Below are 14,540 nucleotides of genomic sequence, written 5' to 3' on the forward strand. Positions count from 1 at the left end.
TCTCTTTCTACTAGCATTATTCTTTTGCCCCACATTACTTGTCCATTTATCCCCTAAAGTCACTTTATCTCCTTTTATTGTACGTACTTAGATAAAACAATGTGGGGCATAGGTAAGTATTAAAAACCACATATTGAATGCAGGAGATTTCTTTTCTAAATGTGCACAAAATAAAAGCTACTTGATGAATTCAAGTCACTCCCAAGCCATCAATATGAGTTATTTTCCCATAAAGAATATCTACTATGGGGAAATCTACATATTTTTATAGAAGACAATCATTACCTCTCTAAAGCATACCACACACAGCACAAATGCATATTGTTCATGTGAAAATATTGACTATAATTCATAGCCAGGAGCTGCAGGCTTGCTTCTGACAGTGGAGAAAGTCTGAGATGAAGAATAGATCATACCAGGTGACTGGACACAAAACAGTAAAGGTACCTATTCTGTTGGACCATATGAAATTGTCACTAGTCTACGGATCTTGACCTACAAAGACAGCAATTTCGTATGATTCAATATAATACTGGTTCAAATAACCATTGACAAGAATCCCACTGACCTTACAGAACAATCTCAGGAATAAACTTCTTGAGTTGAATCCTAAAAAGGGCTTAAACTATGCTTAGTTTTCCTTCAGTTTTCTGTTATTAGAGGCGGATGTCTATGGCATTTTTATTTATTTTATTTTTATGAAGGAGAAATCATCGGATAATACAATGCACTTACTTCTGTGATTTTGGTAAAGTTGTAGACAGTGACTATACCCAGTCATTTACTCTGAAGCAAATTCACAGGGCAGGGGAGTATTACTAGATAGAGTTTAGACTCTGGAGTAAAAACAAAACAAAACAAAACATTGGCTTTGAGTTCATCCTCTGTCACTTACTATCTTAGTATGCCTAGAAAATTAATCTCCAATTATCCAATTAGTCATATATTAATGGGAAGACATTATCTATCACAACATGTTAGTTTCTTTTCTTACTCCTGTGCTATGGATATTTGGAAGACAGAAATGGATCAAGAGCTTTCTTAGAGAAAAACATGATTTTATTTTCAAAGTACTTTTAGAAATTCCTCATGAAGAAAGAACTTAATTGATCCAAGCCTTTTTAACCAGACCTACCTGAGAACATGTGAAACTATGGCTTTTCTAAAAAAATTCTTTTTTTCTCCATCTCATCATTAATATTATTTGGAAGGGAAGAGTTAAGTTCTCCAGGGCATCTCTGCCTAATCAAATGTGGTTTTAGATGCCTTGGAATCCTGGGTAACATTTGGGGCCATTGGACCAGTGTGGCATACTCGGGGTGAGCAATGGTGAAAGTGTTCTTTTTAGAGCAACCAAAAAATTCTTGGGTTCTTGTAAGCATTTCCTCCAGAATCCTGGAGCAGTAGAGTGCTGTTTAAATTTCTCCAGGATTCAGTGTCACAAATCAAAAGCAGCTGTAATTATTCCGACTCTCATAACTCCAGAAATAAAATTTGCTATATTTCTTTTTAGTTTGGATTAGTGCAAATAAAGCCCTCTCTTTCCAAGAAAGGAGCAATTTCATCTATAATGTAAGTACCACAGGATCTTGGGATGTATTATAAAGAGAATCCACGAATTACACATCCTGTGCTACATTTCTCAACTAGCAAGGCAAGTATCCAATTGGGCTTTTACTACATGTAAAAGGTTCAGAGTAAAACTATTTTAAAAATTCCTCCCTTTTCCTCAATTGAACCAGAAAAGTAAACACATAAACAAAAGCAATTAATATTCATTTTGGCAAAGTCTCATGCTAGGATGTGTTTTACATATACTCTCCTTAGGCCTTTGCAGAGGAAAGGAAAACAAAGGAGGAACAGAATGAAGTTGGTGAGACATAGAGATGAATCGGAAATGAAACTCTATGAATTAGATGTCCAGGAAGTAAACATCCTCTGAGGGTTTTCCCCTTCTTAAAAATATTTCTAAATGACACAATCAGCCAATGTACCCAGACCTCTGGTAGAACTATTTATTTAATACTAAATTTAGGAGGGGAAAAACACTACACCCTCCTCAGAAGCTTAAAATCTCGGGAAGTTGGCATATTCATGAAGTGATTGTAAAATAATAGAATTATATGTAATCAAGTGGTAAATTATAAATACAGAACAAGAAGGCTATAGGCTTTGGGTGAAGAAAAATCACTGAGGTCTTACAGTGTGAAAAAGATGATCTGAAATAGGAGGAGATATTTGGAGAGTTTGAGGACAATGGCTGAAGGGATTTTAATGGAGAAAATAGAGGAGCACCAAGAAACAAGGAGCAACAATGCCAACTGGTCTCTGCTGCAACAGACAGGAAAACCCTAGCCTTGAGAAAGTCCTTGTGTATAAGCAGATACAGCACAGACTGACACTTAGAACATGTAGCTTTGTTTGATCAACAGCAAAAATGTGAAACTGTAAAGTAAATCAAATGCATGTAAGAATATGGATGGTTACTTTGAGTTCTTGAATTGTGCTCAATATACAATTTTTTCACAGATTTCTGGACCCAATAAGAGGCCTTTTTAGTGGATTCCAGGTTAATAATATAACAATATGGATCCTGTATTTCGAGTGGATTTTTGTGTGCAATAAACGGTGAAACCTTTCCAAGATGAATCTGTTGTCATGGCTTCCTTTTCCCACTGCTATTCTCCCTGGTTTATTTCCCTTTTTATTGCCCATTGCTTTTAGAAGGAATAAATATTAATGAGTTCCACAATGTAGTTTGTACTCCTCTGTTAACATTGGTGAGAGTAGCTACTCCCTACTGAGCAATCACCAGCAAGGCAGGCAATAGCCAGCCACAAACCATTTCTTTTACATTCTTAGAGAGCAGGAGTGTGCCTTGGAAAACATGCTATTCATTCACCAGTGCGCATCCCTGAGTGCTTGTTTCAAAATTCCTTCTGGTGCTATCATTCATCTACAACAGACTCTCAGGGAAGTAAGTGCTTAAGGGTTACAAAAAGCACATGTACTACAGTCACTTGACACTATCAGGTTATGTGACATTTTATCCACCATCTTTCTTTCATTAACGGAAGGACCTTTACTAATAGCTATGGTTTCATTCCATCTGGGGGTTATAGGGATGAAGATAAAACAGTATCTTAGATGCTCTTCCTCTCCAATTTCCTAGCTTAACTGCTGGCAAGGTATAGTGGTTTTCTAAAGATCTGTAGCTTGGGAACCCCAAGCTAGGGCTTGATGAGTGAAAATAAGACCACTATTAGAACTAAAAGTTCTACTTCACTTCTGAGGGCACAGTGACTTTTCCCACTCTTTCCTTGCCAGTCTAACCTCAGAAATGTGGAAAACCCGTTTTCTACACATATATGCCTTTGTTTCTGTGTCTCATCTTAAAGTACTGATTCTCTTTGGCTCCACTAGAGGTCAAAAACTTATGCTAGAATTTGGGACAGATTTACTGAGAAGTCTTAAAGCTTCAGGTTCAGGTCCTTCTCATGCACAGTCCCTTTCTGGGGCCTTGGCAGAGATCTTAGTGATTTTGTATTTAGAATTTTACATTTTTTTAAAAAAATAATAAGCGACCCTTAAATTATATAAACTTTGGGGCTTAGAAAACCAGGAGCTTTCCTGACCCTATCCTAGCCTCTTATATAGCTTTAGAAAGCCTTTTAAAAGGGTTCTAATCGGCTTTATAGTAAAATAAACTCCTGATTATAATCATAATGGTGCTTATAAAATATAGGGAGATTTCTAAACTCATTCCAGAGTTATAGAATCACTATCTCAGGGGATAATATCCAGGTGATAATATGCATTTTCTTAAAACATCCAGGTGATACTTAAACTGTATTCTGAGGATATATATGTCTTGGAAAAATAATTCACCCAAGGAATAAGGGTAAAGTTTCTTTATTAAGGATGGACCATGGTTGTAATGTACTTTCAGAGCTTAATTGAAGTCTCACACTGGTATATTTGTAGAAGTTTCTCCATGTTAGCCTTACGAAGCATCAGTTCTGAAAATCCAGTAAACAAAACTATAGTGACAAGGCTACTTACTATCAAGCTATAAGCTCCCTGAGGACAGGCATCAAGTCCACTTTTGTTTTAAAACATTCTATCTTCAACGTCTATCTTCAGTGATGCAATTTAATAATTGTTCAATAAGTATTTATGGAGTGAATGAAGGAATATCAAATAAGATATCCAAATTTGTAGCACTTCATCAATCAGACTGTGATTGATGTTCAGAAGAGTAACATTTGGGAGAACAGACACAGGATGAGTTTAACATTAAGTCACTGATTCCAACTGTTTGTTCCCCACACTAAGCACTTAATCATTGCAGGAACCACATAATTAACAGTGTCTTAATAAATTCAATCAATATTGTCACTGTCATCATATCATCATTATGACTACTGTTTTCTTTTAGACTGAGCATTTGGGACTTAAGTTTTGGTATGTGTAAGTATTCCATTAGACTTCACACTCTTGAGAAATTCCAGTGTTTCTAGTCTATTAACATCTTTTTGTGTCAAAATTTATTTTCCAAAGTTTTATCCTTGTTAGCTTAATATTACTCACATATTTTATCACCATACCATCTATGACTCTGTTCAAGACACCAAGATAGGTAATAATACATTTTATCTTCTCTAGGTAATAATTCCTTTGTCATTATTACCTTTGCCTAGGGAAGATGTCATTCATCTTTCCCATTACAAACTGGGAGAAACGAATGACAAAAAGGGAGATAGGTTTGACATATAGGTACTCATGAATTTTCAATGTTTCCTTCAATTTTAAAAGTTTGCAATCACATTCATACTTCATTGAACAATACCACTTTAGCAATGTAATTTTTATGGAGTTTTATGTTCCTGGAGATTATTCTTCACTCTAAAAATACTAGAGAAAATTCTGGACATTTTTTAATTATCCAAGAAAATTTCCCATCAAATGCCATTTAATGGATTAAACAAATCTTCTGAATAGTTTTGACACTGCAAACATATATAATTTAAGTAAATCTCATGTTATTGCCTTGATAAAATAAAAATTTCAGCTGCACTTTATAGATACAGAAGGCATTACCGCCTGAGAAATACATCATGTGTCATTTGTGTGTTTACATATTTGCCAGCAATGGTGAATGTGTGGACTGATTAATCTATATTCTTAGTTTGAGAACTATAAACACTCATAATACTGATCAATGCTCTCAAAAAAACAGTAATAATTAAAACAAAATAATTTCCTGTAAAAGCTTTTGACTCTGACATATAGAAGTTATATTGTAGATTTTTAGTCTTCTTTATCTGGTATTAATTAGATCTCTAGGAAGCAAATGAGTTTTATCTTATTTAGCAGTTGTGTTGAATTGATTTTTATTTAGTACCTTTTATTTCCTGTTGGATTGGAAAAAATACATCTTATAATATATTATTATATATTATAATATATATAACAAATATAATATTAATAATTATAGTTTATTTTGATAATTATTCTTACATTTTTAACATGCATAATGACTTAATATATAAGGGTGATCAAATCTGTCCCCTTTCCCAAACAATATACTCCTTATCATTTCCTCCTGTCATATATAACTGTTGCTCATTAAGAATATAGTGTTTTAATCATGTATAATATTGCTTCATCATATCTATACTTAAGTTACTCAGATGTTTATCAAATTCTTTGCACATCTTGACTTCTTCTCTTCCTGATTTCAATTTCCTTCATCTTAAACATTATCACTTAGGAACTTTTTCAGTGACGGTTTCATAGAGGTCAACTTTTTCACTTCTGTCTTAATTTTGCCCATAGTTTTTGATGGTAGGTAGTTTTTAATGGTAGGATAAATAATTCTAAATTGACATTTATTTCCCTCTCAGTACTTTTAAAATATCATTTTTGTTATTTTGCCTTTTTTTCAGCTGTTGAGAATTTCACTGTTGATATATTAATTCCTTTTTAGTTAATTTTTGTCCTTTTCTTTATTCCTTTAACTTTGTCCTTACAGAACTACCTTATAGTTGATGAACTGAAATCTCACTACTCTATATTTAAGTGTATCACTATCTTGTTTGAAAACTGTCTCTATTCATTCTGTACATTTTGTCTTTCAACAAATCTAGAAAATTCTCTCATGTCTTCTATTAATTTTTTCATTCTGAACCTTCTTGTTTAATTCTGCATGACTTAGCTCACTTTTATTCTTAATTTCTATTTTCAGTGTTCCTTTTTGATTAACTTCCTTACATTTGTCTTGAGTTTATTAATAACTGTTTAGCTCAATCTGTCTAATCTACCTATTTATTTCCAGTAAAAGCACTTTTAAATTCTAGAATTTCTTTTTTGTTCTTTTAAAAAAAATCTGGTCTTTTTTTGTGTGTGATTCATTATATTTAATGTTTTAATTTTCCCTTTACATCTTTAGTAAGTTCTAGCATATATCTTTTATGGTGTCTATCTGCTATCTCCATTATTTCCAACGTTGTGAGTCTAATCTTAATATTTGTTAGGTATTTTAAATCCTGTTTAAAATGGATTATTTTTTCCTTGTGTAGTTTGCAGCTTTGAATGGCACATTTTTCTGGGGAAACTCTGTGGCTTAGGTTAAGGTATTCATTCCTTCAAAGATTTTGCTTTTGCTTATGTTAGGCAACTCAGTAGTACCATTTGTCATGCTATTTCTTTCTTTCTTTTTTTAGTGTATATTTATTTTTGAGAGACAGAGAGAGAGACAGAGTATGAGTGGGGGGAGGGGCAGAGAGAGAGGGAGACACAGAATCTGAAGAAGGCTCCAGGCTCCAAGCTATAAGCCCAGAGCCCGACGCGGGGCTTAGACCCATGATCAGTGAGATCATGACCTGAGCCGAAGTCGGACTCTTGACCAATGAGCTACCCAGGCACCCTGCCTGATGCTATTTCTTACATTAGTTTCTCAGTTTGGTGGTCTTTGGATTCATGGAAGTTCCATAAATTTGAAACTTAATTAATTAATATGAGTACAGACCCTTATGTGGAGTTCATAGGAAAGGTTTGTTCTTGCCCTGACTTCAAACTAAGGCTGAGGCTGACCTGCTTCCTTGTCCTCTCCCTCTCTAGGTAAGTTGAGTTCACTCATTCGTTGCTGCTATCACTCTTTGAGGTTGAAAAAGTAAAGCAGTATTTCCATTTTCACTCTCTTTCTCTGGCTAAAAGTTTTATGTCATACCCATTATAGACTTCACTCCTTCTCGATTCCCACAGTGTGTAACCCTCCTCCTGCAGGTACAATTACCACCCAGGGCAACACGGAGAGCATCAGTTCAGTCTTCCTGGTTCGTTTTGAAAAATCATTTAGTTAATCAAGACCTCAGTTCTGCTCTTAAAAGCATTTAAAGCAATATCGTACCCTGCCTGTCTAGGTGTTTTGTAAGGGATGATTTTCAGCTTTTCTAATCTTCTATAATAGGTATTTTTAGGCAAATAAAATTAAATAATATACATAAGGGTATAAGGCCAAGCAGAAAAGAAATGAGGCTTCCTGATTATTTGCATAGGGTTCTTTTGAAAGTTGCCTTAAGATGAAATTAAGAGTTTGTAAAGTTTTGTATGTAACTAGAAAAGAGAATAAGACATATAAAACATGTGCTCTTGAATGAGTGCCCACACAGAAGCACAGTGCAAGAATTTTGACTCTTTTCATTTGATCTAACAACTAGATCATGTTTCCTCTATTCAAAGTCAGAGGCATGAATAATTATTTATTCAGGGATGAAGGGTGTATGTGAATAGAGCCCCTTGCTAAAATCAAGAGTTTTTAAAAGTATTTTTGAAATGTTCAAGAAATAATTTTCTGACAAATTGTAAGAGCCATCACAAAGGGGAGAATAAACATATCAAACAACAAATGTTTATTAAATAGCAACTAAGTTAAACGCATTATAAGCCCTGTTTTCATGTTTACATGGCTTACAATCTGTTACATATATGTGTATATATATGTATATATGTGTGTGTGTGTACAAATATATATACATATATATATATATGTTTTTGGTTGGATACTTCCTGCTATCTCATTAGTAAGCTCTTCCTCTACTAAAAACTCTAAATTATCTTGGGGGTAGACCATTGACTAACTTAATCTAGTTCCCAGCATGTAAGTTTTTATTAGCTTCTATTCCAGTGGCTGACATCTCTTGGCATCTCACTTCTATTTTGTAATCTACTCATCACAAATTTCATAGGTTTAACAGCCCTTCTCTCCCACAAAATATCCTAGAAGTAATTTCCAAGAAATACCTGACTTTTTTCAAGGATTTCCTATGTTTTAATTAGTCTATAATTATACCACAGTGCTTTTTACATCCCCCTGCAACTGTGAAGGCTGTCTTCAAAAGGGAGTCATGGTGTTATTTTGTTCCTGTTTCATTTACCTTATTGAGATTAGGAGAGGAGCACCTGGGTGGCTCAGTCAGTTAAACGTTGGACTTCAGCTCAGGTCATCACCTCACGGTTTGTGGGTTTGACCCCTGCATCAGGCTTTATGTTGTCAGCACAGAGCCAGCTTTGTAACCACTGCCCCTGCCTCCCTCTGCCCCTACCCACCCCTCTTTCTCTCTCAAAAATAAACATTAAATTTTTTTTAAAAGATTAGTAGAGCTCAAAGTGGTGTGCTTAGAAATAGGATAAATTTTGAAAAGTGCTCATACTGTCAATTTATCTCAACAGAAGCATTCATAACCAAATTTTATATATCTGTGTATATAATTATGGTATCCTAGTGACAATTTAAAGTTGGTAAGTTTTAACATCTTTTTATGTTCTTCTATAATTTTAACATCTACACAAAGATGTTATAGAAAGTCAAGAAACACGAAAGCACTTCTATCTGAGGGGTCCGCATGGACACATTTCTAGATATAGAGAAAGCAAAAGTAAACCACTGTGTTTCCTAGATCATTTAAGGATTATATAAGGAAATGTACAGAGAATGTCTGATACATATTTCTGATCGAAATGGCATGTAAAATGTTCTCACCTACCTGTTATTTCAAAAGTGATGGATAGGAAAGGAGCAGCACTAGACTTCGACGTACTCTGATATTTACTTTCTGAAATAACAGGGAAATAGCACCATAAGCATTGTATTTCTCTTTTTTTCAAATCAGCTTTGACCAAAGTGGGCTACTTTGTGGAAACTGTGGATAAACAACTACAATTATAAATAGTGTGCATTCCATTTAGAGATGGTGACTTATTCTCCTTATTTCTTTGCAGAACATGGGAAATTATGAACTCCTTCTTCATCTTTCTGTCTACCCATTCACAGTTTAACCACCTTCCTGCCATCCATCTTTCCATCGATCGCCCAAACTTTCTGCTGGTTTATCTTATTATATGTCATCATACAGGCTCATTATCCAGGCTGTTTTTCTTAATAGCCTCCAAGCCCACACACCTTATCCAGAGTTCATTGTGGACTTTTTAATCTATTTTCTACAAAATAATGTTCTAACGTTTCCTATAATATATATCATGAAAGCTTCATGGTGCTTTAGAACCAATACTCTTGGTTTCCTTCATTTAAAAACATGTTCAATCTGTATTAAAAGAATGTCTTGAATTATAGAGTTAAAATCTACTTTCATTTCACTTTGAGCTCTTTAAAAAATCAATTCATGTTTATGTATACAATAATAAGCAACATTTTCATCAGTTTTCTAGGTACTGCTAACCTCCCCATGGGCAAAGCCTCTTCCTGTCATATTCTCATAAGGGTCAATTTCATGCCAGCATAAGCTGAACACTGTTCACAGCCTGCTGGAATTCCGATCAGCCAGCTGAACAGAACCTGCCCAGGGTTTTACTACTAACTCTTCTCAGTAGAAAACTTGTCAAACCTTTCTTCTAAAGAAGTGGAAATTTTGCTCACCTGAAATACTGTAGGACAAATGTTGTCAAGATTGGGAGGGTTACCTATGGCCTGCGGCAATACATGAATAAGATATGGATGGTCTCCAATATCAAGTAGATATATTTTCCCAATTATCTATAGGTACTATCACCAACTTCATAAATATTCCGATGGTATAATTCAATGGGCACAAATAAGGTGCGAAGTTGCAAATATAATACATTATACTTTGTGCATACTTTAATAAGATACATTTTGATTTTCTGGAAATTAAATATATTAGCTGAAGGGAGGAGAATTTTTTATAGCCTGGTGTGTGTGAGTCTATTAATAGTAGTGAATACACCAATGAATAAAGTTATTTAATGTGGCCCTGTCCTTGTGGTAAGGTGGATATTACCATTCCTCTGTGTAATGTGATGTGCCAAGATAATAAAGGAATTTTACGTGAACTTCACATCACTCGTTTTCAGTATTTTTATATCAGGAAATTTCATTTTGAGTTAAAGTATTTTACTTTAGGTTAAGGTATCTTTTAATAACTTGGTTACATGTGGAAAGAAGACATTTGTTCAGAGAACACATGGTGCAAATCTGCCAACAGTGTAGACTGTGTTCTTCATATTAAGCGTAATACAAATTGCTCTTGGGGCAGGTTGTTCATGGTTATACAATCAGGATTACTTGAGATCAGTACTTTCTTTTTAGGACTCATTGAAGGAGTTATTTGGAGGACTTTCCCTCTCTTTTACAAAGTAAGCTTTCATTCTTTGGTATTTATTGAAAGAAAACAGAATGTGAACATTCCTCACAGCCCACAGCCTAACTATTCTCCATTCACACACATGTACAGTCTTTACACATCACCCTTGGGATGCTGGCATATTGAATACGTTTCCCATTGGGAAATGGTTAAGTGCTTCTGGGGAGAAATTCATATAGTCTAAGTTCTGAGAAAAAAAAAAAAGCTGCAACTTTTAGGGAGGATTAACTGTCTTTAAAAAGACTATATAAGGTTTATTAGTATTCTTGGTATTTGAAATGAAATGACACAAATTACCAAATTATTCATGTTACATACATATATGATTAATATTAATTTTAGGCAAATTGATTATTTCCATATCCATGGATCATTGCTTTGGCATTTGCTTTACTCCAACACATACATCTTAACGACAATGTTCTTTTTGTTTCCCTTTTTCTCTGTGACTTTTTGGTGCTCTGCCATGCTTTTGGCAGTGATAGGGAGACTCCATGGCAAAATGGTTAAAAAAAAAAAAAACCACCCAGTTGCAATTCAGAATTCTGAAGGATCTTTTGAAAGTAATAACCCACAGGACATAATTGACATTCAGAAACTAAAATCTGATCTACCTCTAGCAATGAAATTATACTACTCTGAAAGGACTGCTATAATAAATCCACCTAACAGTGTTAAAAATGTGGCCATTAAAATGGCCAAGAAAATATTAATGTACTAACATTACATGTTTTATGCTACTTTCTCACAATCTCAAGAAACATTAGTAGTAAAATGTATCCCTAGGCTAGATTCCCAAATGAGTTGGGTGACATACTATGTAAAGTTAGTGGATACAAAACAATTAAATTGTGCAAGTTGCAAATGCACAACTTCAGTGCTTATTTTCCATGAATTGCTGGTCATTGGTGCCACTAATTTTGGGGGGAGGCAGAGGAGTCCTGTCTTCTGTTTTTTTTTTAACACTCATTTCTCTTGGTTTTTTCCCTTCTCTTCTGGGCATCCTTCACCAGATTTCTTCTCTGAAAATTCTCCTATTTTGGGTCTTTATCCTTATTCTTTTCCCTTTCCAACCAACATATTTGCTGGAGAATACTACCCTATCCTATTTACAACTTGCCAAATACAACATACTCATCTTTTTTGGCAAGATTTCTCATTGGCTTTTGCTTGTCTTCACCTGTAGGTTTCAATACATGCTGTCCTCTCTGCCTGGAATAAACTTCTTGCATTCCTGATCCACTTCCTGTATGGGAGGTGTGTGTCATCACTCAGCTGTAGTGCCACTTCTCTGTTTCTGTTCTACCGCCCTCCCCCCAGATATTCTAAACTCAAGTTGTAATGCATTTCATACTGTATTATACCTATTGGTTTGTGTGCCCTCATGATAACAATGAGCACTTTCCTGACACAAATTTTGTATTGATATTTCCATCCATATCACCTCATACAATTTTTGAAATTCTGTTGGCAACTAATAGATATTAATTTAATGGACTAATGATAGAAATCCTGCTCTTCTCAGGTAGAGGGAAGGTAAGAAGGTCTGCCTATAATATTGCTTAAAAACATTCATATTTGTAGGGAGTTAAGAGCAATTAATTGAATACAAACTTAATCTAATAATTATTAGAAATGTAGAGTAATATTAATATATAATAATATATACTTTTAGCCTTGACCATCTTGAACTCACTTATCCTTTCGCACACTTAGCACATCTCGTCCCCAAATTGAGATTTAAACAACAAAAAAGGTTCTAAGACAGGTTTTCCAAATCAAAGGGTTTAATCAAGAGTTTTTTTAAAAAAGTCATGTCATTACTATTTTTTAATATTTATTTATTGAGAAAGAGAGAAGGAGAGAGAGAGAGATGTGAGGGGGTAGGGGCAGAGAGAGACAGAGAGAGTGAGAATCCCAATCAGGCTCCATGCTGTCAGTGCACAGCCAGACAGGGGGCTCGAACTCATGAACCCTGAGATCATGACCTGAGTCAAAATCAAGAGTTGGATGCTTAATTGACTGAGCTACCTATTATTTTTTTTTTTACTGTAGTCGTACTTTGTACTTATTCTGTATTTATTTCATTTAAATTCAAACTGAAAATTTCACTCAATACCATAATTAACCTACTATTTTTCAACCATATTACAAACAGCAAAAGGGGTTGCCATTTTACAAGCAGATTTTACATCTTATATAAGGGAACTCTAGCCTTTAAAATAAATGACCATTCTACATGTATACTTACAAGATGTTTTCTTCTGTATTTATAATTAGTTACACCTGCTAAATTTTGACTCAGAGTCTGCAGTCAGAATATTTAAAAGACTTGTCAGCAAATCAGAACTGACCAGGGACAGAATTGGATTATTACTATTTTTTTTTTACAACCAAAATTTAAATTACTGTTCATCAAAGTGGATATCAGCCATGATGTGAACAGAGTTATGACTGTTCATGTTCCGGATATCTATATGTATATCTGTCTCCCTGCAGGGTGACTCCAGGCTCAGTCTGCATGTGTAAGTTGAAAAGAAGAAGATAGTTTACCTTCTCTGTCCTTGTGGGTGTTTAAGTGCGAGAGGAGGTTTCCATTGGTCTGCACGCAGTATACCTCTCGCATCTGCACCCCTCCTCCGCAGAGGGCAGTCTGGTTGCCCCGCCTCTTGTCCTGCTGACTGAGCAAAGGGTCCACCCGGCACTCAGTCCACTCTGTAGTCCTCCAGCCATACCTAAAGAAAGAAAATGCTGGCCGTGGCAACCATGTTTATTCAATAAAACTTTGCTCTGTTCTTCTTACATATTTTTTTCTTAAAAAAAATTAGTCTAAAAAACACTTTCCTCTTGAATCAACCATAGACTACTACATCTGTGGTACAGATTCAGGTTCAATTTCTTCTCCTCTATCCTCAGCAGTGCTCCATTTAAAGAGGGGTTAAATTTAGGATGATCCTGTTTTATTTGCAATTACTGGAAGTTGCTTATAAATATTTTATGAAAAGAGAGCATAATGCTGAAAACATAAAATTTTATGTTCAATTAAGCTGAACTCAGGCTGGCCCTTTCTTGATGCTTATAAACAAAGGAGGATTGAATCTGAGAATGGAAAACATTCTAAATGATGATCAACCCAAACATTTGTTTTGCCTTTAATAAAATGCATGAAAATTGCTACTTCATACTGGATCAAAATTATAAGTGTGTGTGAGGATTAAAAAATATATAACAGTTCAGAGTTTTCTCTTTATTGTGAAGAATGAGTGTTTTTCTGTAGCACTGAGAATCCCTGATGAGTGCCTGATGAATGTTGAAAAGAGCTGAAGTTTCTAATCAGTGAAACACAGGAAAGATGATCTGTGGTTCTAAATTAAAGCTCCAATCAACGTTAGGATGTGAAAGAAATGTTGGGGGCTTGTCAGCCCAATATGTGCTTTAAGGCAATAGCCAGGAACCATTTCCCGATGCCACTACAGATAGAAGTGATGGCATTTCCCCACCTCAAGGAAAATGGATATTCTGAAAGCACAAAGAAAATGGCTCATGTAGCACTTCGTGTCACTTTAACCAAGATGCTTCTTCGGTAATCAGATTAACAGCCAACATGGGTACAAATGGATATACTAATGTTCATCGCAAATGGACAAAAAAAGTTAAATGGGCCTTCTGATGTCTGATCTAGCTGCTTCGCTTTGTCAATAGTAAAGTTTCATGACAGCAAACTAGACCTTCACATTCATTTTTCATTTTTAAAAGGGGGTGAACACAGCTGCAGGACTGGGGCATCACAGAACAATGCTCCTGACATATATATTTATAAAGGAAGAATGGCATTCAGATAAATTAAAAAAAAGAAAG

At 34.9% G+C, this 14,540-nt stretch overlaps 1 protein-coding gene across 3 annotated transcripts in view; it reads right to left on the reverse strand.

Annotated features, from left to right (window-relative positions):
• The window catches only part of THSD7A (thrombospondin type 1 domain containing 7A), a 437,500-nt gene that overhangs the window by 201,835 nt on the left and 221,125 nt on the right, over positions 1-14,540 (reverse strand). For 2 of the 3 annotated variants that reach the window (XM_053897781.1, XM_053897779.1), the window contains exons 4-5: positions 13,236-13,417; positions 9,048-9,116 (exon numbers count right to left, since the gene is read on the reverse strand). In XM_053897781.1, coding sequence (XP_053753756.1) covers positions 9,048-9,116; positions 13,236-13,417 — 251 coding nt within the window. The remainder of the gene's footprint in view (positions 1-9,047; positions 9,117-13,235; positions 13,418-14,540) is intronic. The other variant, XM_053897780.1, reaches the window with a different exon arrangement.

Source organism: Panthera pardus, unplaced genomic scaffold (genome assembly GCF_024362965.1).
Source record: "Panthera pardus isolate Hobbes unplaced genomic scaffold, ASM2436296v1 HiC_scaffold_8, whole genome shotgun sequence".
Lineage (NCBI taxonomy): Eukaryota > Metazoa > Chordata > Mammalia > Carnivora > Felidae > Panthera > Panthera pardus.